The 24,926-nt window shown below is 39.7% G+C and overlaps 1 protein-coding gene across 25 annotated transcripts in view; it reads left to right on the top strand.

The window, feature by feature from the left end:
• Window positions 1-24,926, top strand: part of ERC2 (ELKS/RAB6-interacting/CAST family member 2) — a 951,823-nt gene that overhangs the window by 564,389 nt on the left and 362,508 nt on the right. For all 25 annotated transcript variants that reach the window (XR_004272356.1, XR_004272355.1, XM_032289536.1 and 22 more), the window contains one exon: window positions 11,011-11,171. Coding sequence is in view for 23 of the 25 variants with exons in the window: in XM_032289536.1 (XP_032145427.1) it covers window positions 11,011-11,171 (161 nt within the window). In the remaining 2 variants the exon portion in view is untranslated. The remainder of the gene's footprint in view (window positions 1-11,010; window positions 11,172-24,926) is intronic.

Below are 24,926 nucleotides of genomic sequence, written 5' to 3'. Positions count from 1 at the left end.
TCTTTTTGTAAACATTTGTAATACATATTTGTATCAATAAGTACAAAGAAATATATAATAAAGTATGTGAAATCCCTAAACTTAGAAACAAACCCGTCATGAATATTTTGATACATTTTCCTCTAGTCTTTTTTCCTATGAATATACAGAAAGCCCAACACACAATTTGGATTGTTTTGTATCTACTATTTACCACCTGCTTTCCTCACTTAAGATTTCATGAGCAGCTTTCCTTTACCTTAAATCTTCCTGCTTAGTGTGTAATATCTGACCAACATCTCAACAATTTGGTGGCCATAATTTATTATTTGATTTCTTTGTAACACTTTTAAGCACACATACCCACACTTTCCTTGTAACACTTTGAAACACACACACTCTCTCTCACACACATGGTTTTTGTAACTAATTTTTTTCAAAGATGTGTATACATATATGTATGTTTGTATATGTATATATAGTGTGTGTATATATGTAAACATAGAGATCCATACACATACACAATTTTATTCTGATTTTTATAACAACATTGTGATGAATAGGTTTATTATGTCCTTAGAGTAAATTCCTCTGGGAAACTCCCTTATTATATATCCTTAGAATAAATCCAGAAAGTGGAATCTCTGGATTAAATAGTATCCATTAGTTATACTCAATTTAAAAGAATTGTAAAGTTTTTTCCTATGACCAAAAAAGGTAAACCTTCCACAAAGACTGAAATAATTTATGAACATCACCATTGGACAACAAAGCTGTGAAAAATGGGATGTTCTGATGCTGCTCTTTCTAATTCAGTAGCCAACAGACATGTGACTATTTCTATTTACATTTTAATTAATATTAAATTAAGAATTCACTTCCTGGTTTGCACCAAACACACTGGAAGTGCCACATGTAGTTAGTGGTATAAATATTGAGGGCAGAACAAGTTACAACATTGCCAGCATTGCAGGAAGTTCTTTTGGACAATGCTTCTCTATTTTCTTCTCCAGTACCTTCCTTCATCTTTATGTTTGGAATTTAGCCTAAGTAAGATTAAAATATGAACAATGCATATTCTGTGTATGATTAATTTGGTTTGTTATAAAGTAGGTTTCATGGTGAAAATTTTACCTTTCCATTGAAGATGAAAAATGTGATGCATTTTTTTTTGGAAAATGTGAAAAAAAAGAAAATCTAACACTTTGTCTTGCTTATGTATTTTCTTATAGGTTGAAAACTAAGTAGTAATGTTTAAACCAGTGCCACTGTTGATGACAATCTCAGGTGGTCACGTGCTTACCATGTGCCAAGCATGTCGCTGCTGTAGTGCTCGTATTCCTCACAAGGTCTCTGGAGGGCGCAGTTATTATTCACATTTTACAGAAAAGGAAATGGACATACATAGCGGTCAAGCTCTTTTCCTAAAATCACACCGTCAGCATGTAGCTGGGCCTGACAGAGACCCAAGCTTTCTGACTTCAGAGTCCACGTCCTTTACTATCCCTATACTGCTGTTCAAGAATGTCCCAGGCTGTTAGGGAAAAGGCCATCTCTTTGCCACACTGCAGAACTGTGACACAGGTAAAATAAAGGTTCCCAGTTGTTCGAGATGTACCTACACCAAATACCCAGAAGCATACCGCCCCCCGCCCCCCCACCGCCCAGCCTTTTTCTCAAGGAGCTTCCACTGAGTCCAATCCCGTCTGGAATGAAGAGTGCTCAAGGGCATTTTGAAGAAGGTGTCATTCATTTGTACTCTGACAATTTCTCATTAACAGACTCTATTAAGTCAGGTGTATGCATTTTTGCACATCTCTTCTCCATTTTTTTATTATGGTATGAAGTTTTGTTAATAAGCCTGGGAAGAGAAGAGGAAAGGGAAAATGTGAAATTAGTCAAAATCAAAGAGTTTGAGCCCAAACAAATGTGCTTGATGTGGGTACTTGTTTGTAGGAGAAGGATCAGAGGTGACCAAGCAAAGCTCCTTGATGCTTAAACTTCAATGAAGAGAAAACAAATCACAGTCTTAAGGATGGCCAGGTCCAGGCTGAAAGCAGTCTGGGGATTTTCAGTTTCAACCTTTTCCAAAAGGTGTCACTCTAAGGCAGCAGTGGGGAGGTGGGAGGGAGGAAGAAAGAGATAGAAATGTCAGATAAGGGTAATTGGAAAAATAAGATTAGTAGTCCTTGTTTTAACAGATCCTTCAGCCTCCAGCATCACTGTGGGAGAAGTTGCTGCTGCTGAGGAGGGGGTTTAAGCGTTTATCTTCACCTTCTGATCTCAGTGTGACCTTCTATGCCCAGAGTCGAGCTGGGCCAAGTCCAACTATTCCCACAGGACCAATTCGCATTCCGGATTTGCTGCAACCTGGGATATGGGGATTTCATTGGCTCTGTGTTCTGGTGCAAACTGAAAACTGCCATCCTCTTGCACTCAGGATGGAATGAAGACAGGAAACCAGGATGGATGGTGGAGCCTAACGTAGAAGAGCCTGTCTGTTTTTAAAATATGGCTTTAAAAATTCCAAATCATTAACACAAAATACACACCAACTCCATGCTGACATATAATTTAAGGGGAAAAAATAGCTTTATCAAAATATTTGAGGATCAGCTCTTGCCAAACAACCCTCTTGAAAAGCCCGGGAAGCTGCCACGTGTCAGGAAGAGACACATGGAACCCAGAGTGGGGTCCTGGCAGATAACTGCGAGAGAGGCTGGTTTTCAAATATTTAGTTAAACAACACAAATGTATGTGTAAGTTTAAGTCGACACATGTTAATGATTTAAGGTCTTAAACGGGTTTTTTATTTTATTGTTTTAAGGCTCCGCTGTTCACTTTAAAAGATCCGACGATTTCTCCAGAGCCATGCGTAAACACTGGACTCTTTAGAAAGCCAGGTGATGACTTCATTATTTTGAAAGTGAACAGTTATGAATCATTCAAATAAAATTGAATATTTCCTGGTAACAACTATTTGAAAAGAGAGTTGTAATGATCTGCAACATGGAATGACTAGTACAATCAGAAATGATTGTACAAACACAATTATTCAGGTTGTTTTTTTTTTTTTTTTTTTGTAATTCATAAGGCCAAATCAACCTCTATCTTGAAGAAACATTTAATTATTATGTTCTAAATATATAACATCAAGCCAATGTATTTTTAAAATGTAATCTTAGATACCAAATCAGAATTCCAGTCTTGCCACATTTGTGGATCTTCTAGGAAATTATTTTAAGTAAAACATCTAGAGTATTCTAGACGACTTTAGAGGTGGCTGTGAATCCTGTTTTCACGGAAAATGACATTTTAGCAATTAAACACCTTTTCTAAAACTTTTTTTTCCCCAGGAAATATTGTCTGGTGAATTACTAATAGATGTACTTCTAAAAGAAGCACATGCTGTATTAAATAGAGACAAATGGATTGCTTTCCTGCTGGACTGTCAAAAGCTTTTATTGTCTCTTAATTGCTGTGATTCTCCAACCAGCATTTTTCTTAAGAATGGGACCACAGGACCTCCTCCAGCCGGGTCCACCACCTGCACTTCCCCAGGCTACTCAACTTGCCTGCCTTAGGGAGGCCAGCCACAATGCCTAGTGCAGGATGGGCTGCTGTTTTATTCTTTTGTACCACCCAGTACTTTTCTTTACAATCAGAGCTGTGATTAAGTTATCTGTTGATTTCCAACTTCCCTGTGGAAACCCTTCTGAAGACAAACCTGTGGCCAGTGTCCAGCAGAGTGCCTGGCATATGGGAGATACTCAGCGACGTGGTGGAATGAAGGAGAGAAGGAGTGTGTGTCTCCCAGGTCCCAGGACACAGCATGTGGAATGCAGAGCAGGACTAAAAGCCATATGCTTCTACGCCCGGGAAGAACCTGGGACATCTTTATTGTGTCTCTGTGAAACTCATAGGTTTCTGGGTTCTCCAGGCAGCTGCTGGGGTGGCAATGAGCATAGGGCCTCCATCCTTTCAGAAGCCAAGTAACTGAGCCACCACAACCCAATAGCAAAGAAAAGGTGCTTGAAGTAAACAGCAAGAACTTGAAGGGCGTTTGTTAAGGATGGTGAAGGGACCACGGATTTATGGGGTAGGAAAGTATCAAGTTTGGACTTACACTTCATCCATCATTGAACTAAGTGGGTCAAAGGAGGGTGTTTCAGAATCACGTCTTTGTGTTCCCCTTCCTCCCATTGCACAGGTATTTATTGAGTGTGGATACTGGTGCTATGTCAGGTGCTGAAGGGGCTTCCAAAGAGGATGGAGACATGGTCTCTGCCCTCCATGGATTACAGTCTAGTTGTATTATAGCAACTAAGCATACACGTTGTGCAGAATGGGTGCAGGAAATGAAAACTGAAGGCACTCGGGTTGGGCGAAAGTAGCATGGCTAGGAATGGGTATGTGCTGGCCCCTTCCAGGGTATTAGGCAGGGTACTTTCCACGCATTATTCCACTTTATGCTTATGTCAGTCCTGTGTGGCTGCTTCTGCCTCCTCTCTACTTTACTGGGGAGGATCTGCAGGCTTAGAGAGATCAGTAACGTCTAGGGTTCTCAGCCTTGGCCGCACTTTGGAATCACCCGGATCTTTAATAAAATACATATGCCTAGCTCCCACCCTCAAATATTTTTATTTAATTAGGAGCAGTGTGACCAGGGCATCCACACTTTTAAAAGCTTCCCAAGGGATTCTAATGTGTAGCAAAGTTTAGGAAATATTGGGTTAAGATTGGCCTAAGGTCAAAGATCTTATAGGTGGGACCAAAACTTGACCCAGATCTGACTGCTTCTAGAGCTCCAGCTTTTGATCACTGCAAGCTGTGAAGGAGGCCAGGTATAGACAGGGCCTTAAAGAATGGGCAGTTTTGTTAAGCAGGGGAGTGATTATAGGGCAGTCCTGGGGTATATGTGCATGCGTATGTGTGGTTGAGTGTTGGTGAATGGAGCAACATGCAGACATAGATGGGTTGGATACTTACTAGGCACTGTATTAATAAAAGCTGACGCTTCTGTGGCACTACTGAGTACTAGGCATTGTTTTGAGATCATTGCTCATGTGAACCCATTTAATCCTCATAAAAACTTTGGTATGTTATTAGCTCCATTTCACAGGAGGTACTTGAGGCTCAGAATTTTGTAATTAATTGTTTAGCGGCCACTTACATGTGAGAACATGTGATACTTGATTTTCTCCTCTGAGTTAGTTCATGTAGGATAATGGCCTCCAGCTCCATCCATGTTGCTTCAAAGGACATGATTTCCTTCTTTTTTATAAAGGGGGGGAGGCAAGAAAAGGGATGAAGCTTGAAGTACCTATGGGTTATAATGTTCAATATTTGGTGATGGGTACATGTAGAAGTCCAATTCCCACATGCAATATACCTGTGTAACAAACATGCATATGTAGCCCCTGAATCTAAAAATTTTTTAAGAGTCTATTATTATATTGTCCCCAAATAATCCTTACTCTGGGCATTTTAATATAATTTGAGTAAAAATTACTATAACCTAATTCTTATATAGCAATGGTAATACTCTATGTTTAAAGCAAATTTTGCTCCAAGTTTAAGTTGAGAAACCTAGAAAATTTTGTCTAGGTTCTTTCATGAAGACAAACATTCCAGATAATTTCTATAATTTTGTGAACATTATTTATTATAAATATTAATTTATTTTTCTTACATGAAATCAGTTTTTCTACCTGGGAAAAAAGTTATAATTCACTTAGAGTTACACAGCTAGTAAGTGGCAGTCTAGCTCCTGAATTATGTTTCTAAGCCACCATGCTGCTCTGCCTCTTGTGTTAAAAATATACTGTTTTCATATTTGCCAGGCTCAGCACTAAGAGCTCGACAATGATTGCTTCATGTAATACTAGAAGTACTATTGTTATAGATGATCAAGCAAAGCCATGTTCTCACTTAGGGGTAGGGGCAGAGACAGAGGCTAGGGATACATGTGTGCATATGCACACACATGTGAAAGCACACACATACATGTATGTATCTATGCATACATAATTATGTTCAATCTTATTATACATGTGGGAGAGGAAGGGACCTGAGCTTGGGGTATCAAAAGTAATGATAGAAGGGAATGATGGATCCAAGAAATATTTCCAAAACAGAGCTCTAGGACTTGGTGATAAATGGAAAATAAAAGAGGAAGGAGAAGATAAACGTGGCTCTGAGGTCTTAAACATGAATAACTGAGAAAAGTCAGGGCCTTGGACCAAAATGGTGGATGTGTTAGGGAGTGGCAAGTTGGGAGGGTGAGGACAGGTGATAGGGGTTTGGTTTGGGCAGGTGTACCTGGATCCAGAGTTGACTTTTGATCATCCTCAATTGAAAGTGATATTAGGACATCCAGATGGAAATGCTCAACAGGTGGTTAGGTACGTGTGAGAGAGGTCAAGTCAGGAAAAAGGAGATAAAGGTTAGAGAGGTATCTACATAGAGGTGAGAACTATGGAGACAGACCTCAATGCATCTCCCGTATTTCTATGTGGAGGGTGAGAGTGCCTCTAGAATGGAGTCATAAGGAGAAAGACCCAGTTATGGTCTGCAGGAAGATGAGTAATTTGCAAAATAAACAGGGGAATATATTCCTAAGTGTCTTAGTTCATGTAGGCTGGTTTAACAAATTACCATAGAGTAGGTGGCTTATAAACAACAGAAATGTATTTCTCACATTCTGGAGACTGGGACTTCTTAGACCAAGGTGCCAGCATGGTTGGATTCTGGTGAGGTTCCTCTTCTGGGTTGCAAGCTGCTGACTCCTTGCTGTGTCCTTACATGGTGAAAGGGGACATACAAACTCCCTTGGGCTTCTTTCATAAGGGCAGTAATCCCATATAGGAGGGCTCTGTCCCCATGACCTAATCACTTCCCAAAGTTCTCAATCCTTAATGCCATCATTTTGGGGGTTAGGATTTCAGCATATGAATTGTGGGACTACATAAACATTCAGACCATAACACTAAGGAAAGCATCAGTTTCAGGAAGATGAGGAGTGGACAGGGCACTGCTCACATACATTAAGACTGTATTTCTAAAAGACGATTTAATTACAAAAGAAAGTTTTTCATCATACATCAATTATATACAAAATTTTGTATTTATATGTATATATGTATAGGATCTCAATTATGTATACACAAATATAGAGAGAAATCAAAATGTTTATAATGTTTATCTTTAGGTGGTGAGATTTGGGAGGATCTTAACTAAAAGTGATGTTATTATTTAATCTTAAGAAGAAAGCGAAAACATTTCCATACCTGTATCTTTCATATATATATATTTTTTACAATAAATATACTTTATTCTTGTTTTTTCTTTGAGACAGGGTCTCATTCTGTCACCTAGGCTGGAGTGCAGTGGCATAATCACCGCTCACCGGAGCCTCAACCTCCCAGGCTCAGGCGATCCCCTTGCCTCAGCCCCCACAAGGTAGCTAGGACTACAGGTGTGTGTCACCGTGCCTGGCTCATTTTTTTAAAAAATTTTTTGTAGGGATAGAGTTTTGCCATGTTGCCCAGCCTGGTCTTGAACTCCTGGGTTCACTGTTTATGATCAAGTGATCCACTGGCCCTGGCCTACAAAATTGTTGGGCTTATAGGTGTGAGCCTCTGTGCCTGGCCACACTTTATTCTTATTATCAGAAAAAAAATAATTTCTTGATATCAGAAGAAGAAATGCCTTATGGGCTATATCATCTCACTTAATGTGCCCACAATCATCTGATAGGCAAGCAGTAGGGTTCCCTATTTACCTGTTGAGGTAAATATGGATTAGGAGATGGAAACTGAGAAAGATGAAGGAACTCATCTCATTCACATCATAAGCAATGCCATGGTTCTAATCTGGTGATTAAGATACAAACTACTTATATACAGTCAATCAATTAAAATGTTATTTCAAAGAAGGGACAGAGATTTGGGTATGTGTTTAGCTGTGCAAGCCGCACATTAAGAAAAGACATTTGGCAAGAAGGGAGTTACTTGTGGCCTGCAAGAGTAGAAATACCTTCAGACAGCAAGAATAACAAGCACTTTCCTCTTGATGAGAGATGACTGTGGTGGGGAGATGGAGGCAGGCATAGAGCAGTTGTCCAGAATCAGACAGTTCGCCATGGAAAACAGGACAGGTTATACTGGGAGTAACCACCCCCAATCTCAGTGGTGTAGCACAACAAAGATTTATATTTTGCCTGTGTGATGTGGGTCAGCCCTGGGCTTCATTGTGGTTACTCAGGCTCCGGCTGAAAATGATGTCATCTGAAACTGCTTCCACAGTCACCATGGCAGGGAAAGGGTAACATTGGAGTTGTGCGCTACCACTTAAATGTTTCTACCTGGAAATGACAGTGGTTTTAATCGACCAAAGCCACACCCAATTCAAAGGAAGAGGGGAAACGTGGTCCTACCATGTGCCTATAAGGAAGAGAACTAGGATATTGTGAAACCACCCTAATGATCACTGCAGCAAAACTACCCTAATGATCACCACAGCAGGGGAGATATTTTTTGCTTTCTAAGATTCTTGTTTTGGCAGCAAAGGAAACAATCTTCAGGACTCTAGAATGTTAAACACAGGAAGACCTCATGGGCATCATCTAGGAAATGAGATTCCAAGGGTATAGTGATTGTTTGCAAAAAGACAGAGAGAAACAGTAGTCATGCAAAAATTAGAAGGATACATTCTGAGGCCAGTGCCCCACATGGTCCTGGTGTGCAATACTCACTGTCCAGGGCCACACAAATTGGGAAGAGTGAGGACCTGGACGTGGGAACTTATTGTAAAACTCTGTTTTCAAGGTGTTGAGAGGAGCAGTTCTGTCTCATCTGATACTAGGAGTTACTGATGTTGGAGGCCAGTGCATCTCCATCAGTTACAACTCTGGATTCTGTCTCCCAGATGCCCAGGTTTCTCCATGTGCTTGTTGCTGAAATGACTGGAGCAGCCTGAAATCATTACGCCAAAGTGTCACTTAAAGTTGGGTTAATGTAGAACTAGCTAGTGCTTGCCCTAAGTGGTCCGGTGGCAGGTGAACTAAGAGTTGGAAACCCAACTGAGTAACACCGTGTCTATAGATTGCAGCTAGATCAGCTTCAATGAATGAGAGAGAAACTGAACAAATGAGAATCCAAGAGACCTCTCACTCCTCTGGAATCAATATTATGTTGAAATAACGATTAGTGACAGAAAAGGAATCATGAGGACACAGGCCACCTCATATGAAGTATCAGGCAGACTATCCGAATTGGCATATGGAATGATCATAATTTTTATTTTTATTTTTTTTTGGACACTGCTATTGAGTGTATCAAAAAATAGAAAAAGGGAGGAAAACTAAAAACTGCTTTAACTTCATCACATATTGCTTTGGGCTTCTAGTTATATTTGTGATGTTCTGTGAACTTACATGAAAAACTAAAAAGTTTATTAATACTTTTAAATTTTATATATTTGTAAAGTTAAAGAATAATGCAACTTATTCTACAGTTATATAGGGGTGGTTTTGTCACTTTTATAGGCTATTCTTTATATTCCTTGCTTTTTGAACTCTTTTTGGCTTTGGCTTTGATTTAAATTATATGATCATTAAGTTTCCTCTTTTTATCAGGGCAAAATGAAGGGTTTTCTGAATCTTAAAAGCATGTAATTTACTTTGGATGTGAACTAAAATGCTTATTCTGAATAAATTCCATGTAAAACTGCAGAAATTGTGTAGAAAGTCTTTATGAATTGGAACTTAACATGTCATTGACACATTTTGAAGGGTGTTCTGTTGACTTTAGTGATGGATGAGCCTATTCTGCCAAGTTCAGCTGGAAGGGGTATTTTAGAAAGCCAAACATCAGCTCTGGAATCTAGAAACTTCCTGGAATCATGATTTTGGATCAGCAGGGTGGATACAGCCTGCATATGTGCAAGGGATGGCATTTCACCAGCTTGCTCCACGGAAGTCTTTGGAACGGAACCATAAACACCAGCCCTCTTTGTTGTGTGTTGGTTTTTAAGAGTCCCCAATGGTTTGGGGAGGATAAGGCTTTGCCTCAGGGCTCCCTGGTCTCATTTTTTGGGACCTGGCTGAAAACCCTGGTTATTTGATAGTCTGGCCTATTTCTATGGTGTATTAGCACCCTATAAAAGTTACATGTCATTTATTTCAAGTTTAGAACCCTCTCAAACTTCAGGGGTAAACCAAACTTGAACCTTTTGTGGCTGGAATTCTGTTTACCTTTGGCCAAACCTTGCTTCCTTAATGTAAGGCTGGGAGGGGCTGGGAGGTGAGGTGAGAGGGACTCCTGAGTCTCCCTGGACATCGAATAGCTTTTACCAAACACAGCTATGATACGTTAAAACAGGACTGAATCTGAAACATGTAGATTAACTTTCTGTCAAAGTACCCTGGGGCCTACACACAAAAGTATATTGTGTTGGGCAAAATGCATTTTGAGTGCTGCCTTCCTTCAACGGTGAGGGAGTATCTGAGAGTTTTGCCAAACACAGGTTGAAATTGGGTCAAGCCACTCAACCCCTACTTCTAATAAACACATTAAATCGTTTTTATAAAGGTTATTGGGCAATCCAAATTTATCCAAGGAGACATGTCTTGTGTTTGAAACATTTTTTTTAGGGTTTTTGTTTTGTTTTTTTATTTCCTTAGGTTTTGGGGGAACAGGTGATATTTGGTTACATAAGTTCTTTAGTGGTGATTTGTGAGATTTTGGCACACCCATCACCCAAGCAATGCACACTGAACCCAGTGTGTAGTCTCATATCCCTCACCCTCTTCCCACCATTTCCCCCCCGAGTCCCCAAAGTTAATTATATCATTCTTAACCCTTTGTATCCTCATAGTTTCAATGACAAAGAAAGAAAGGGCTACAAGGCACAGTAGCCCAGTCCAAGGATCCCTGTGATTCTTTTGTGTTTACTGTTGGAACACAGGCTAGCAAGGATATCTCGCACTTGAATGGAAAAATAACACACAGAGCTCCATGTGCTTTTCAGATAGAGGAACTGATGAATGCACTGGAGAAGACCAGACAGGAGCTGGATGCCACCAAAGCACGCCTCGCCTCCACACAGCAGTCCCTGGCTGAAAAAGAAGCGCACTTGGCCAACCTCCGTATTGAGAGGAGGAAACAGCTGGAGGAGATCCTGGAGATGAAGTGAGTACCCATTGTTGCTTTTGTAGCCTCTCTCTTCTAGCCTCTCTTGAGGATGGGAAAGGGGAAGGGCTAGAGAAGATGAAGAAAGAGCTCAGAGAAAGAAGAATTTAGCTAACACTTGCCTGGTCATTTCTGAAACGATGTATTTTATTTTTTATTTGTAACTTTTTGCATATTTCTCTCATCTGTTATTGAAAAAAATATAGATCCAGCACTAGGTTTTGTGTGTCTGTGTTTTGTGGACAGTGCTGGGATTCCTAGATCTGTTGCAAAGGTCTGATTCAGCCAAGAGGCTGAGGCCTCATTAAGCACAATGGTAATTTGAGCACTGCTCAGAGTTAAGTGGAAATTTTTCTGAGGAGGTATTTCCCTAATTGTGACTATAACTTTGCTTATTATATTCTTTTCACTTGTGTACAATGCCTGGTTTGTGTTGGCTCTCATAGAATCTCAAGGTTGGCACCTCTTTGTTTAGAAAGTGAAATTCTGATTTGCTGGGCTTCTTAGGTTAGAAATCCCACACCCCCACCACACCCCACCCGAGTCGGGGCTTGGGAAGCTAAAGTGGGGAGATTGGATGTCAACCAATTGCTTCCTTTGATTTAATCAATGGTGTGCAACTGAGTGCTGGGAAATGGTCGTTCCTGTGGTCCTGTGACATACCCACCTACGTTTCACTCTTATTTCATTCTCACAGTGAAATAGTATCATAGGAAGAACAAGGGAAAGAAAATTACCAAGAGATTTTAATAATAATCAGTTGTAGTCGTTCTGTCTGTAAAGAACTAGTCAAGTAGCATCTCTATGTTTTTAAATGAAATAATCACTAAGTTATAATTTAAATATAACTTTCCTCCTCAATAAGGGGAAACATACATAATTATGGCATCTTAAGCCTGTAACACAGACTTTGAAATTGGTGGCTAGGTATGGAAGTGACCTTATCATGACCCAGCAAGCCTTACACATGGTTAGCATTAAACTCAGAAGGCTTAGATCATGGAAAATATGGAATAAAATATTTTGAAGGATTTAATAATGAGGACAAAACATTTATTCCTCATCAACTACCTCAGTTTCTCCAAGACCAAAGAATAAGTAGGTTTTTTTTTCACATATAAACCAGCATTTTTTTCTAATAAAAGGTAATATAATAACAACAGGTATTATTATACTCAGTTCAGAGGTAAGGGAGCCGATACTCAGAGAGATGCAAATAATTTGCTTAAGGCCATCTGGCCACAACAAAACCAAAGTTTTTTTACCTTAAGCTCCATTTCTGCTACTTAATTTTCTCGAGGAATTTATGTTAATTCATCAAGACTGGAGCGTTTGTCTGTTTGAGTACTGTGGTCATCATGCTGAGGAGAGCAGTGCTGGGCACATGGGAGGTGCTCAGTGATTGTTACCCACGACCGTGTCATGCATGTGGTAGGTGCTCAGTGGTTTGCTGAGTGAGTGACTAGGTTGAATGCTGGAGACTGAATTTTATGTAGTTAAGAATAAAAGTATTTTAAGTATCTGTGATGTTCTCACCATCAGTAACTTATTAACCCTATTAAAAGAAAACATGTTTATAAGCACAACATACATAAAATATTGATGTTTGCCAATAATTACTATTGCTTAAATGATTAACATATAATTAGTTGTGGAAGATGTGTATGAATTTAATTGACACTCAGAAAAATTATAACTGCCAATATGTGTGTAAACACTCAGCTAAGAAAGATCAAAAGTATAGTGTAATATTAAATCATTGAAGAAACAGCAATATTCAAAATGGAAAGTCCATTTATGAATGTATTCATGTTAGAATGTAAAGTTATGTCTTTTTGTAATGTCTATATACAAAGTTCACAAAATGCTTTATTTGAGAAAGTTTCCGTCTTGCTGATATTGACCAACAAAACTTCATATCCTAGAAAAAAAGATGTTATGATTTATACAAGAATACAGAAAGATTTGGAATTACATATACTTCCACCTTCATTTTGGATTTGATTTTTGAATGGAGGTTAAAAATACTGAAATTCAACTTATGACTTAGTTTTACCCTTGGAAAATTTAGCATATGCTTTTTTTGCATCTTATTTTCACAATAAATGTAGTATAGAATAAAAAAATTATTAACAATAGCCAATACTAGTATTAGTGCATTAACAATAGGGGTCCATTGATCCCTTTGGCCTGTATTCTTTTCTGTTCACCTGTCCCTCTTCTGCCTCCCTGTAAGTTATATGTCAAGTCCAGCCTAGTTTTTTCTCCTTGTTTTCCAGCTTTTCTCAAGTAGTTAACTCTCCATCTCCTGAAGTGATTTATTATGCCATTATAAAGAAATTTTAATTACTTCCTGTTTATAAAAGGAGCATAGATTTCCAGCGTTTTGAGAGAACAAGTAATGGTGAAGTATGCTGGTTTGTGAGTCATCAGACCCAGGTTGGAATCCTGTGGTTCCACCTGGTGGCTGTGTGACTTGAGAGAATGCCCGTAGCCTCACTAACCTTCCAGTTTCCTCCTGAAATGACTTGCATGGGGGTGTTTGTGAGGAGGGGTTCTCAGAAGAGGTCTTGGCACACAGAAAATGATATATGTATGCAAATGGCGCTATCAGCCAATGAAAATATGTCCTTTGTTTAGTATACTTTGTGAAGAGTATCATTTATCTAAAATTTGGATTTATTTTTCTAAAACATATAAACTTTTTCCATGTGTATGTTTTCCCACTTAACTTCATGGTTTCAGATAGCACCTAACTAAGACCTCTTTTGGTGAATTGCCACATTATTGCTGAAGTGCTTAATCTGCTGCCACTGCAAAATAAATACAAAATTCCTGTGTTAATTCCTTTGGTGAAAGTAACAAAGCCTTGGTTCATTAAGCCCGATATGGACCCTATTCACTATTTAACTGCCCTGGAAGCCCAATCTGTGGGCTTCTGCTCTGGGACTCTGGGAGGGCTTAGGTACAGGGCAAGTATATTGACTGCGATCTGCAAGGAGAGGCACCAGCCTCTTGGGCTGTTCAAGTTCGCTCCTGATTTGATCAATCACAGTGTTTAAGCTGAGTGGACACACTGGTTACTTGACATTGAATTCATTTACGTTTATGGGAACAGCCAGATGGGTATTATTGTTGGTGAATTATTATCATCTGTGCCAAGCATTGCTGGTTTTTTATTCAATGGGCACCTATCATCTTTAGACACGCATCTTTAGGTCAGTTCTACCCAGTTTCCAAACCCTGGTGGGAAGGGAGAGGCCTGTGGTGTTTAGAGGGAAGAGGGGTGGGGCCATGACTCAAGAGAAAGGAATTGTGATCTCATAACTCATTTCTGTCTCACTCCATAACATTAAAGATCACTCTCTGGTTGCCTCAGTTTTCTCTTCAGTAAAATGGAGGTGATAATACCCACTTGCTTACTCTATGGAACTCGTAGGGATAAGTTTTTTTTTTTTTTTAAGTAACAAACTAAAATTAATATAAACCAGCATATGTGAAAGTGCTCTGAAACCTAAAAGGAGCTTTTGAAATGAGAGTTGGTGTCTGTGGAATTCATTGTAAACCCAATGGCACAGAGTTTTAGAATTGGAAAGCAGCTGGGTCCAACCTCGCAGGCTGCACAAGCCGGTCTTCCATTTCACAGGATTACTCTTAAGGAATTCACCAGGCCCTGGTGAACACCATTCCCACTGGATGCCATGGGCTAATAAGGTGGTGGTTCATGCTCCATGGCTCTTACAGGTAGCTCATTTGTCCTTATGTTGAACTGAAATGTCTTTCCATTTGTCTTGGTTTTTGTTCCAGAACTATATAGAATTTACCTGAATACCCTCCAAAGTTAGACATTTGTTTAGATATTTTTTAGGTGATACTGTTCATTTTAAAGGAAAAAAGAGGCAGTATGGAGAAACAATATGAAAAAATAAAATTACTCATGATCCTAACATGCAGAGAGAGACACTAATAGCATTTTGGTATATGCCTTTGCAAACGCTCCTTATTTTGTAAAGAAAATTGGACTGTACTTGCATATTTTGCAAATCCCTCTTCTTTGTGAATGTGAATAGCCTTCTATGTTGCAAACATAGGATTGTATTATTTTTAATTACTCAATGTACTGTCATATAGGTTTATGTCATTATTGGGCATCTGTCTTAGTTCCAGTGTTTTGATAAGCATTCTGCTATTTAATTTTATTTTATTAACATATTTGTGAATACCTGTGGATTGTCAAGCTGTCGCAAGAAATAGTACAAAGAGGGTTCTCATACCCTTCAACCATGTCCCTAATTGGTAACATCTTGCATAACTAAAGTACAGTATCATGTGAGGAAGTTGATATTGGTGCAATCTATCAGCCTTCTTCAAATATCTCCTGTTTTACATATCTGTGATTATTATTCCAATTTCTCCAGTTTTACATGCATTCATTTGTGTGTATGTGTGTATTTAATTATATGCACTCTGATCACACATGTAGATTTGTGTCACTCATACCACCATCAAGATGCAGAACTGTTTAATTGTCACAATGATCTCTGGCCCTCTCTTTTTATAGTTACATCCACTCTTAGTCTGTTTCATTTTTACCCAGAGTTTTGTTTTGTGTTATATCATTGTGGGACATGTGCCACACTGACCTACATTTTCTCCTGCCATTCTTCTTTGGCTTCTCTTGTTTTAAATGCAGACTGGATTTAGAGTGAGTAAATATTGCCTGATTCTTCCAATATAAAGATTTCTCATGATGTGATTTTATTTTATTTACATTGGAATTTTCCCATGTTGGATATTGAGAATCTACCACATGGTAGGCACTCAAAAAGTGTTTGAAAAATGAAAGGATTAATTAATTAAAATGTGTAAATATTCACTGACGATCTACTATATGCTAGGTACTGTTTTAGATGAACAAACTGGACCTTGTTAAGCTTGCATTTTAGTAAAATGAGTGAAGGAAACGAATGAACAAATAAATAAGCAAATAAATGAACAGATAAATAGATAAAGTAGTTTCTTATGTAACCAAAGAGGTTTGGAATCCTACTTAGAAAGTCATGTCCAAAGGTAGGGACCCTGTTGGTTATTTGGGGCAAGGAGGGATATGGAAAGTGTGGTACACTTTCCTGTAATCTGGGAACACTTTTTGGAACTGAGGCCAACTTGATTCAAAAGGAGAGCCTTGAATGTATAGTCGTCCCTTGGGATTTGTGGGTGACTGGTTCTAGGACCTCCTTCAGATACTAAAATCTGCAGATGCCGAAGTCCCTGATATAAAGTGGCATAGCATTTGCATATAACCTATGCATATCCTCCTGTATACTTTAAATCATCTCCTGCTTATTTATACCTAATACGGTGTAGATTCTATGAAAAACAGTTGTTATACTTGTATTGCTTAGGAAATTATAGCAAGAGAAAAAAGTCTGTACAAGTTCAGTACAGATGCATTTTTTCCCCCAAAATATTTCTGATCTGTGGTTAGTTGAATCCACAAATGTGGAACCTATGCATACAGAAAGTCAACTGTATTTCACATAGGATTATTTCCCTCAACATTCCTGGCTTAGTTCATTTAGTGTTGCTATAAAGTAATACTGAAACTGAGTAATTTATTTTAAAAAGTTGTTTGTTTGGCTCATGGTTCTGCAGGCTGTACTAGAAGCCTGATGCCAGCATCTGCTTCTGGTGAGGGCCTCAGGCTCCTTCACTCGTGGCAGAGGGAAAGGAAAGCTGTATATGCAGAGATCACATGGAGAGAGAGGAAGCAAGGTGGAGATGAGGGAAGGAGCCGTGCCCTTTTTAACGATCAGCTCTTTCCAGGAAACTGGCAGAGTGAGAAACCATTCACCCTCAAGGGAGGGCATTAATCTATTCAGAGGATTCACCCCACAACCCAAGTTCTCCCATTAGGCCCCACCTGGAATCAAATTTCAATAGGAGTTTTGGAGGGGACAAATATTCAAACCACAGCAATACCCTTCTTGAGTCTGGTCTTTAATGGTTGGTATTCTAATTGCCAGTTATTATTCCTCTGCTGGAAGAAACAAACGGTTCCCAACCATACATTTTCATAGAACAAAATATTCATCTTTCCTTGTGTATAAGATTATTCTTTTACTTAAAATGTATCCAAAACTTCTTGCTACAATGTTTCATAATGGTTCAGTTCTGTTACATTTACTCCTATTTAAAATGGATTTTATTAAAAGAATATTAAGTATATCATTTTATGTTTGATTTTATTAATGCCAGTTAATAAGCTTACATGCCAGTAACCAAAGTCTAATTATTTAATTTATGGCAGGTGGAGTTGAAATCTGTGGTTTAAAGAAACTGAGGGCCATGAGATGTAATACTCAAAATTCTGTGTGCATTTGCTTGGATGATTTAAACTACCATAGTAGTTTAATAAGTAGACAGGCATCTGAATTGATATTTTTCACTTAGTATAAAATGCTAAGTTGAATAAGGGTTTTGATAGCTGCTTAATAGTCCCATATTTTGAAATGTTTATTTTAGACTTTTCGTGGTGATTTCCTATGCTTATACAAAAATTTTCAGCAGGCCCCTATGTTTTTAACTCATCTGATGATATGGTGCAATTCATCTTAATTTACTGGGTATTGTTGGGTTTTAGACGTCTTCTCCAGATAGCCTCACAAGTCTTTATATACACTGGATTATTTTAGGACATTTACAGTGAGGTAAGGCAGCAGCTAATTCAAGGGCATTATCCTGTTGGCCCCTTTGATCTAAGATCCTTTCTGAGAGAGCCACTCATTAGGTAAGTACCCTTCAAAGAAGAGCAAGGATGCAGAAATGATAAAATCAATTTATTTTTTACTTCATGCCAACATGAAAAAAGACAAATCACATTTCTTTAGAAAGGAATCCTAAGTGCCTCGCAATATGGACAGGATAAATGGAGTCTGGGAGAAGAGTTTTGAAGCCAATTGTTACTTAAAATTGATAAACTCAATACACCAGAGGGTTGTGCTAGCTTACAGAGATATTGTGGGGATTGACTGAGATTATACATTCATGAGAAAGTGATTTTTAGCCCACAAAAGGCTGTATATCTATTCATATGTTAGCTACATCCATTACAGTTAGCATACAGTGATCCTGGCCTTAATTTACAATTTGGCCTTCTACACTCAAGAATTTGCCTTTTTTTTGCTACAACACTATTCTTTCTCTAACCAGTAGTTTATTTAGAAAAACTTTGACAGGTCCAATTTAAAAAATATTAAATACTATAGTAATGTGTCCTAGGGAATGTCCTATTTGTCATCTGTTTCTGTTTACTACCTGCTGGTTTCTAACAGGTATTTAAATTATCTAGAACACTGATGAAGCCTATTGCAGCTTTCTGAGTTACCTGTAGTGATTCAGGACAGGTAGTAGAGAGGGAAGGAAAAAATGTCACAAAAAAATGGCTCATTCAAAATCGATTTTGGTTTTGGCTGCAGGCAGTGACATAAATGCACAGCTGCTTACCACTGCTGATTCCTGTTTCCTTCTTTTAACTTTGAAGTTGATGGCTTACAGTCTATAGCAAAAACAAAGCTAAATAACAAAAAAAACTTTGCTGAACATAAAACTTATAGTGGGTACATAAAACTTAACTATAAAGAAAATAACTTTAAAATAGAGTAATGTTCTAGTTAGCTTCAAACACAAGAATCAGAAAACCCCACATTCCAGAAGCTCATACAAGTAGCTTTGTAATCACTAGGGACTCACGTTCCTTCTCTCTTGACATTTTGCCATTTTTAGCATTGGCTTGCACCTCTTAGTGTAAGATTTTTGCTTCAGTTCCAGCTATCCAATCCATATTCCAACCAACAGAAAGGAGATGTGAGAAAGAAATCTACCTGTCCTTTAAGTTGCACATCCCATCCTTTGACATCTGAGTCATTTAACAGTTTATTCAATATTTGCTGAGCATCTGCTATGCGCAAGGACTGTTCTAAGCCATAGACGTTTATCTAAGCCCTGTTCGTAGTGAACAGAAGGGACTCTGTGAACAAAAATCCTCCTGTTGGTGGAGCTTATATTCTACTAGGTGTGAGAAGAAGTATGGGGGAAGGGGCCCACTGGCCAGGGCTTTAAGCCACATGGTCATACATAGCTTCAAGACCAAGCAGTGAAATGCAGTCTTCAGCTGCATTCTGGGAACCCAGTTCCAAGAAAGGAAAGGAAAAAAGATGGAAAGGAAAGAATGGACATTGGGGCAATTAGCAATCTCTGACAACATGAATAAAGTGTGAAGAAAAATAGGTCAACTGGTATGTTATGTCACTTAGCAGTAAAAAACAACTTTGCAATTATACCTCTAGTCTATTCCTAACAGATATTTACTTGTATGCATGTGTGTCTGGTGCATATTTGGGTTCATTTCTGGGGTACCATGGTTGGTAGGCTTTGAGGAGGCATGTAGTGAGTGAACAAGTTGAGGGATACCTGAAAATCTCATCATGCTGGGGATAGCTGATTGGTGAGGGGTTTTAGGTCCAGAGAAGGCCAAAAAACAGATGCTTCTTTCAACTATTAAAAAAGTGACTGTAAGAAGAGAAATGGACTTGATTCATGCTTCCCCAGATGATTGGTAGGCAAAATTTGAGTGGAGGAAGATTTTTCTTTCAGTGCAAAGGAACTCTGTAGCAGTAGGAATGCTCTCACCTGTTTCGCATGCTGCAGAGGAAATTCTCATCCCAAGCGAAAGGCAAAGGCATTCTCCAAGACCCATCTTGTATGTAATTCCACTAAATAAATGTCACATAGATGATACTTAGGAAATGCTGGGATCTTTTTCGTTTCTTCCCTTGAGGAACTTAATTTGAATGCAGAAACTCTGCCAAAAGTTAGAAAAAAAAAAAAACAAGAAAGAAAGAAAGAAAAAGAAAATTACTGCTTGGTTTAGGACACTGCTCTAATACAGCCACAATAGAATCTTCTCTTAATTTTTAGGCATCTATTTTTCATAAAACTCTTAGGTTATTAAATATATGAGCCAAGCAGAGATGTGTTTCATTGCTCATTACAGAGAAATAATTAAAGTGAGTTAAATTGCATGTCAGGTAGAATAAAGGGTCCTTCACTATGACTGCCTTGAGGAATGTACTATCTCGGATTAAAATGCCTTCAGAGAATTAAACTAGTCCAGGAATATTATACTATTCAGTGTGTGCAGACTTTGGGTGATGGGATTAATATTACCAGTGAATGTTTATTAAGTGCTGATTCCATGGACTAAGTACTTTACCCACATAGTGCTGTCACTCCTGTGAGGTGGGGGTATTATTGCCCCCATTCTGTGGATGCAGACACTGAGGCTTATATATATGGAACTCAAATCCAAGTCAGTTTGACACTATAGTCCATGGTCTTAACCACTGAGTGCACTGTCTCCCAGTGAGGAACTTGGGGTATTAGTATAAGAATTTCAAGTGTGGGAATGGCGGCACCAGTTTTGATTAAATAGTAGAAAGCAGTGTGCAGATAGGTGCTTCTTCCCTTCTTTGGGGCAGCAGGACAGCAGGATAGGGAGATGGTGGGAGGAAGGGGGCAGGAGGGGAACTAGTTGGAGGAGTCCTTTGAAGTTGACTTTCTTATCTTAAAACAAAATAAGGGACACACTGTCTTCTAGCCAAAAACATGCACTGTATGTATAGTTTTAATAGTGAAAAATGTCAGTCAAAAGGGCCCTGGGCCTGGTGGTTTTTAATGGAAATACAAACATTTTCTGAGCTAGAAAAGGATAGTCTTTCAGCTTAAATAATCATAATCAGCAGTTAAATAATCTAAATGCTTGTGGATCGTAGAGTTTAAATAATTCCAAGCACCATACTTCATGTTATCTCTGTCCTCACAGCAGCTGAATGGGGGCTAAGGAGGTCACCCATTAAAGAAAAGGGAAAAGAAATATTCAGGCCTTCCAACTTCTAAAACATGGCAAGTCAGAGGAGGCAGTCTTGGCGCTTTCTTCTAATCCAAGAGCAACAACATGTTGGAAGAATTCTGAGAAGTACCTGATATAATGCTGTAGGGGGCATTGCCAGATTTAACACTTTGAGGCAAGGGGCAGGGCAGCCATATCACACAGAGAAAGACTAAGGAGCTGAGAGTACAGAGGAATCACACTTCAAATCCTGAAGGAAGAATTACTTATATAATCTCAGTACTTTGGGAGGCTGAGGCTGGTGGATTGCTTGAGCTCAGGTGTTCAACACCAGCATGGGCAATCTGGTGAAACGTTGTCTCTACAAACAATACAAAAAATTAGCCAGGTGTGGTGTGGCGTACCTGGATTTTACCAACACAAAGAAAATATTACAGGGAGGCAGAGAAACCCTACAAATTGGGATTAGCTACTCAGGAGGCTGAGGTGGGAGGATCCCTTGAGCCTGGGAGGTTGAGGCTGCAGTGAAGTGTGATTGTACCACTGCACTCCTGCCTGGGGGACAGAGTGAGACCCTGTCTCAAAAAAAAGAAAAAAAAATAGAAAGAAAGAGAGAGAATTACTTGGTGCAGTAAGCAGGACCCTGAGCACTCCAGTTCATAGCCTGACTCTGCTAGTTGTAGTTGGTTGAGCCCAGGCACACCTGACCTGGTCCCTCCATCTGTGAACAGGCCTCTGGACTCAGGTGATTACATTAATATTCAGTGATTCTCTGATGCCATGGCTCTCAACTGAGGGTGATTTTAACTCTCAGGGAAATATTTGGCAAAGTCTGGAGACATTTTTGGTTAGCCCAACTGGAGGGAAGGTGCCACTGGCATCCAGTAGGTAGAGGCCAGGATGCTGCTAAACATCCTATGACACATAGGGCAGCCCCCCAAAACAAAGAATTTTCTGGCCCAAAATACCAGTGATACTAAGGTTGAGAAACCTATAGCTAGCCTCACTTTTTAGACTGATGTTTCTTAAACTAGGGAAGAGAGAAGAGCTTTGTAGGATGTCATCTCTGATTTAACTTACTTTCACATGGAACTCACACAGGACATATTTTCCCAGTCAGCATCATGATCAGGCGCAGAGGTTGTAGTGTCCTGGGGACTTCCCATTCTGTGTAGATGACCTTGACCTCTTGATTCTGGCTTGCTTTCTTAGCATTAAAGACCAGTTCATCATGTAGCTCCCCAGTGGAATTGACACAGTTCTCAAATCCAGATCCTCAGGGGATGGAGCTCCCTATGAGATGTAAACCCTGGCTGGGATCTAAAAGGTCTGTTCCATCCATGCCTGCTGCTTGGCAAACAACACAATCCTGTCTAGCTCTAGAATTCCATCATTTTTAACCTGTGGTTTCTTTCTGGTCCACAGTTTGCCCAACTATAAATTGAGAGTGTGAAACTGGACAGCCCTCAAGGGTTAGGCTGGCCCTATAAATTAAGGCACAATGATAGCAGCCCCTTTACTCTCTTTCTACTTTTGTTTCTCCTTTCTATTTGTTCCTTTCTTCACAACATCCCTCTGGGTAGCCAAATCTTTTTCTAAGGAAGCACTTCGTACAGTGTTCATTTAGAGCAGAAAGGATAGAAGAAGAATGAGAACGCTGGTATGGTAGACAATGTATGCCAGCACAGAGCCTGAGGGCATCCAAGGGAAACAGACTGCTGCTCGATGCCAGATGCCTGCCTCAACCATGAAGGGCACGTATTGGGCAAATCCCAATTTGTAGGGTTTCTCTGCCTCCCTGTAATATTTTCTTTGTGTTGGTAAAATCCAGTCCAAATATTATCAAGTGAAGTCTCAACCTTAAGGATGAAGAGGGTAAACATCAAGATCTGTGTCCTCATTGGATGGAGCTATTACAAAAGGATCCAAGTCAATGAAGACTTAGAGGATTTTCAGGGAGGAATAGCATGGAGGTGGGCTTTAAATGTTCTTGGTCCCTCCTAAACGTTTGATACATGTTTGCCAAAGGAATGAATGAATGTTGATGAAAATTATACTTTGCCTCTTGCTGGCTCCCTCTTTTCCCTTTCCCCCTTTCTTACCCTCTCTGTCTTCTCTTCCACCCCATCTCTTGTTTCTTCTTTTTCTTCCTCTCTCTTCTTCTCTTCACTTTTTGCCATCTTTCTCTCTCTTCTTTGTCTCCCCCCACCCCCATTTCCTATCCCTATTCGGTGCCTTGCAAAGCACAGGGATTCAAAATGCTTTCTTCATTTTCTTGTCTTGCTAGATTCTAATTTTGACTTTTGGGCAGGAGGCAGACCAAAGCAGACCAAACATATGGGAAGGGGCATGAGAGAGAGAGAGAAAATGCACGTGTGAGTGAGTCTGGGGGCAGAAAAGGAGGGTCTGGCTCTGGCGATTTTGCCTGGGGAATGAGGTGTTTAGGGGACCACTCAGTTCCCAGAAGCAAAGCGGTCAAGAACTACGGCTCAAAGCCAAGCTGCCAGCCAGGTGGGACGAGCCTTTTGTTTTCCAGTCACGGAATCTGGGAACCAGCAGATTGTGAAAATTGAAATGCAGTGTTTGACTTGATCTGTTGGTTAAGCCAATTCCCTGGGATCTTAATTCAAACCTGCAGGAAGCTGAGGCCAACTCTGAGAGACTGTTATTACCTCACCCCTGAAGCTTCACTTACTTGAAGACATTTGCAGAGTGCACTGCAGCCAGTGCCAGCATGCAGTTATGATAACAGTTCAATTGCTGTCTTTCCAGTCTATTTTGAAATTCGTGTTTGTGTGTTCACTTCACTGAGCCCTGAGCTTAGAGCTTCTTTCTCTTCCTGGCTCTGCCTCTGGAAGTTTTCTTGGAAAATGCTCCCTTCAACGTATTTTCAAGGCTCCTGTCAACTAATGCTTTATTATAAGGCAGTGTGGGATGGGGTAGGCCCAGTGGTTGTTCTCTGTGTCCTCTCTCCTTGTCATTTTTCTGACAGCTGACCCCTGTGGGTGGCATCACTGGGGTTCCCTTGCTGTCTGACTCTGGGGAGGGTCTGGGGCCAGCAAGAGGCACTTCAGGAGATGGGAGAGGGGGAAAAGAAAAAAGTCTAGAGAATTTTCTCCCTCTTCCCATCTTGCTTTGGGGCTACATCACTTCTCTCCATGACTATAGCTCCCTCTCAGCTGTGCCCATCATTGGCTCCCAGTGTCACTGGGATTGACTCATTTCTCCCTGTGCCCCTTCAGCCTGCTGCGTGATAATGGCTGTCCAGTGTTGCTAGTGCCGGGATGCCTCAATGTCTCACTTCTTTCATTAACCCTGCCCACCCCTACTCCTGTAGCCTCTCCATTAAATTCTCCTCATTGGAACCATCTGTGGTGAACTCTGTTCCCTTCAGGACTCAGATCAGTACAGTGGGGAAGGCCACTGTACCGCGGTCAGATACATAAGATTTGTTAGGATGATTTAACAAATCATTTAACAAATCATTCTAACAAGTGTTAGAATATGTTGTTAGAAAATGTTTACATTTCCCATATTAAGTAATTCTTGGAAAAGAAGCTGATTGCTTGATACTAAAGTCAAAGCACTCAAACAAAACCACCATTCTGTGGTTTCGTAAAGAGGAATGGTTTTCAAATGACACTTCAACATGAATGACTGCTATTGCCCCTACTTTAGAAAGATGTGGGGCTGGGGTTCCCAGAGCCGGTCTCAGTTTTGGGTCAAGTGAAAACAACCCCATACTCCTTTCATGTGCAAAGAAAAGCCTCCCCCTCTTATTCTTCAGCCTAGGGAAAGTTGGTTTGACTGAGTTTCTTGAGATGGAAGCAAAGAGAGTATTCTAG

This window comes from Sapajus apella, unplaced genomic scaffold (genome assembly GCF_009761245.1).
Source record: "Sapajus apella isolate SASKATOON/1434 unplaced genomic scaffold, GSC_monkey_1.0 scaffold23, whole genome shotgun sequence".
In the NCBI taxonomy this organism is placed as follows: Eukaryota; Metazoa; Chordata; class Mammalia; order Primates; family Cebidae; genus Sapajus; species Sapajus apella.
This window is presented reverse-complemented; position numbering and strand designations above follow the sequence as displayed.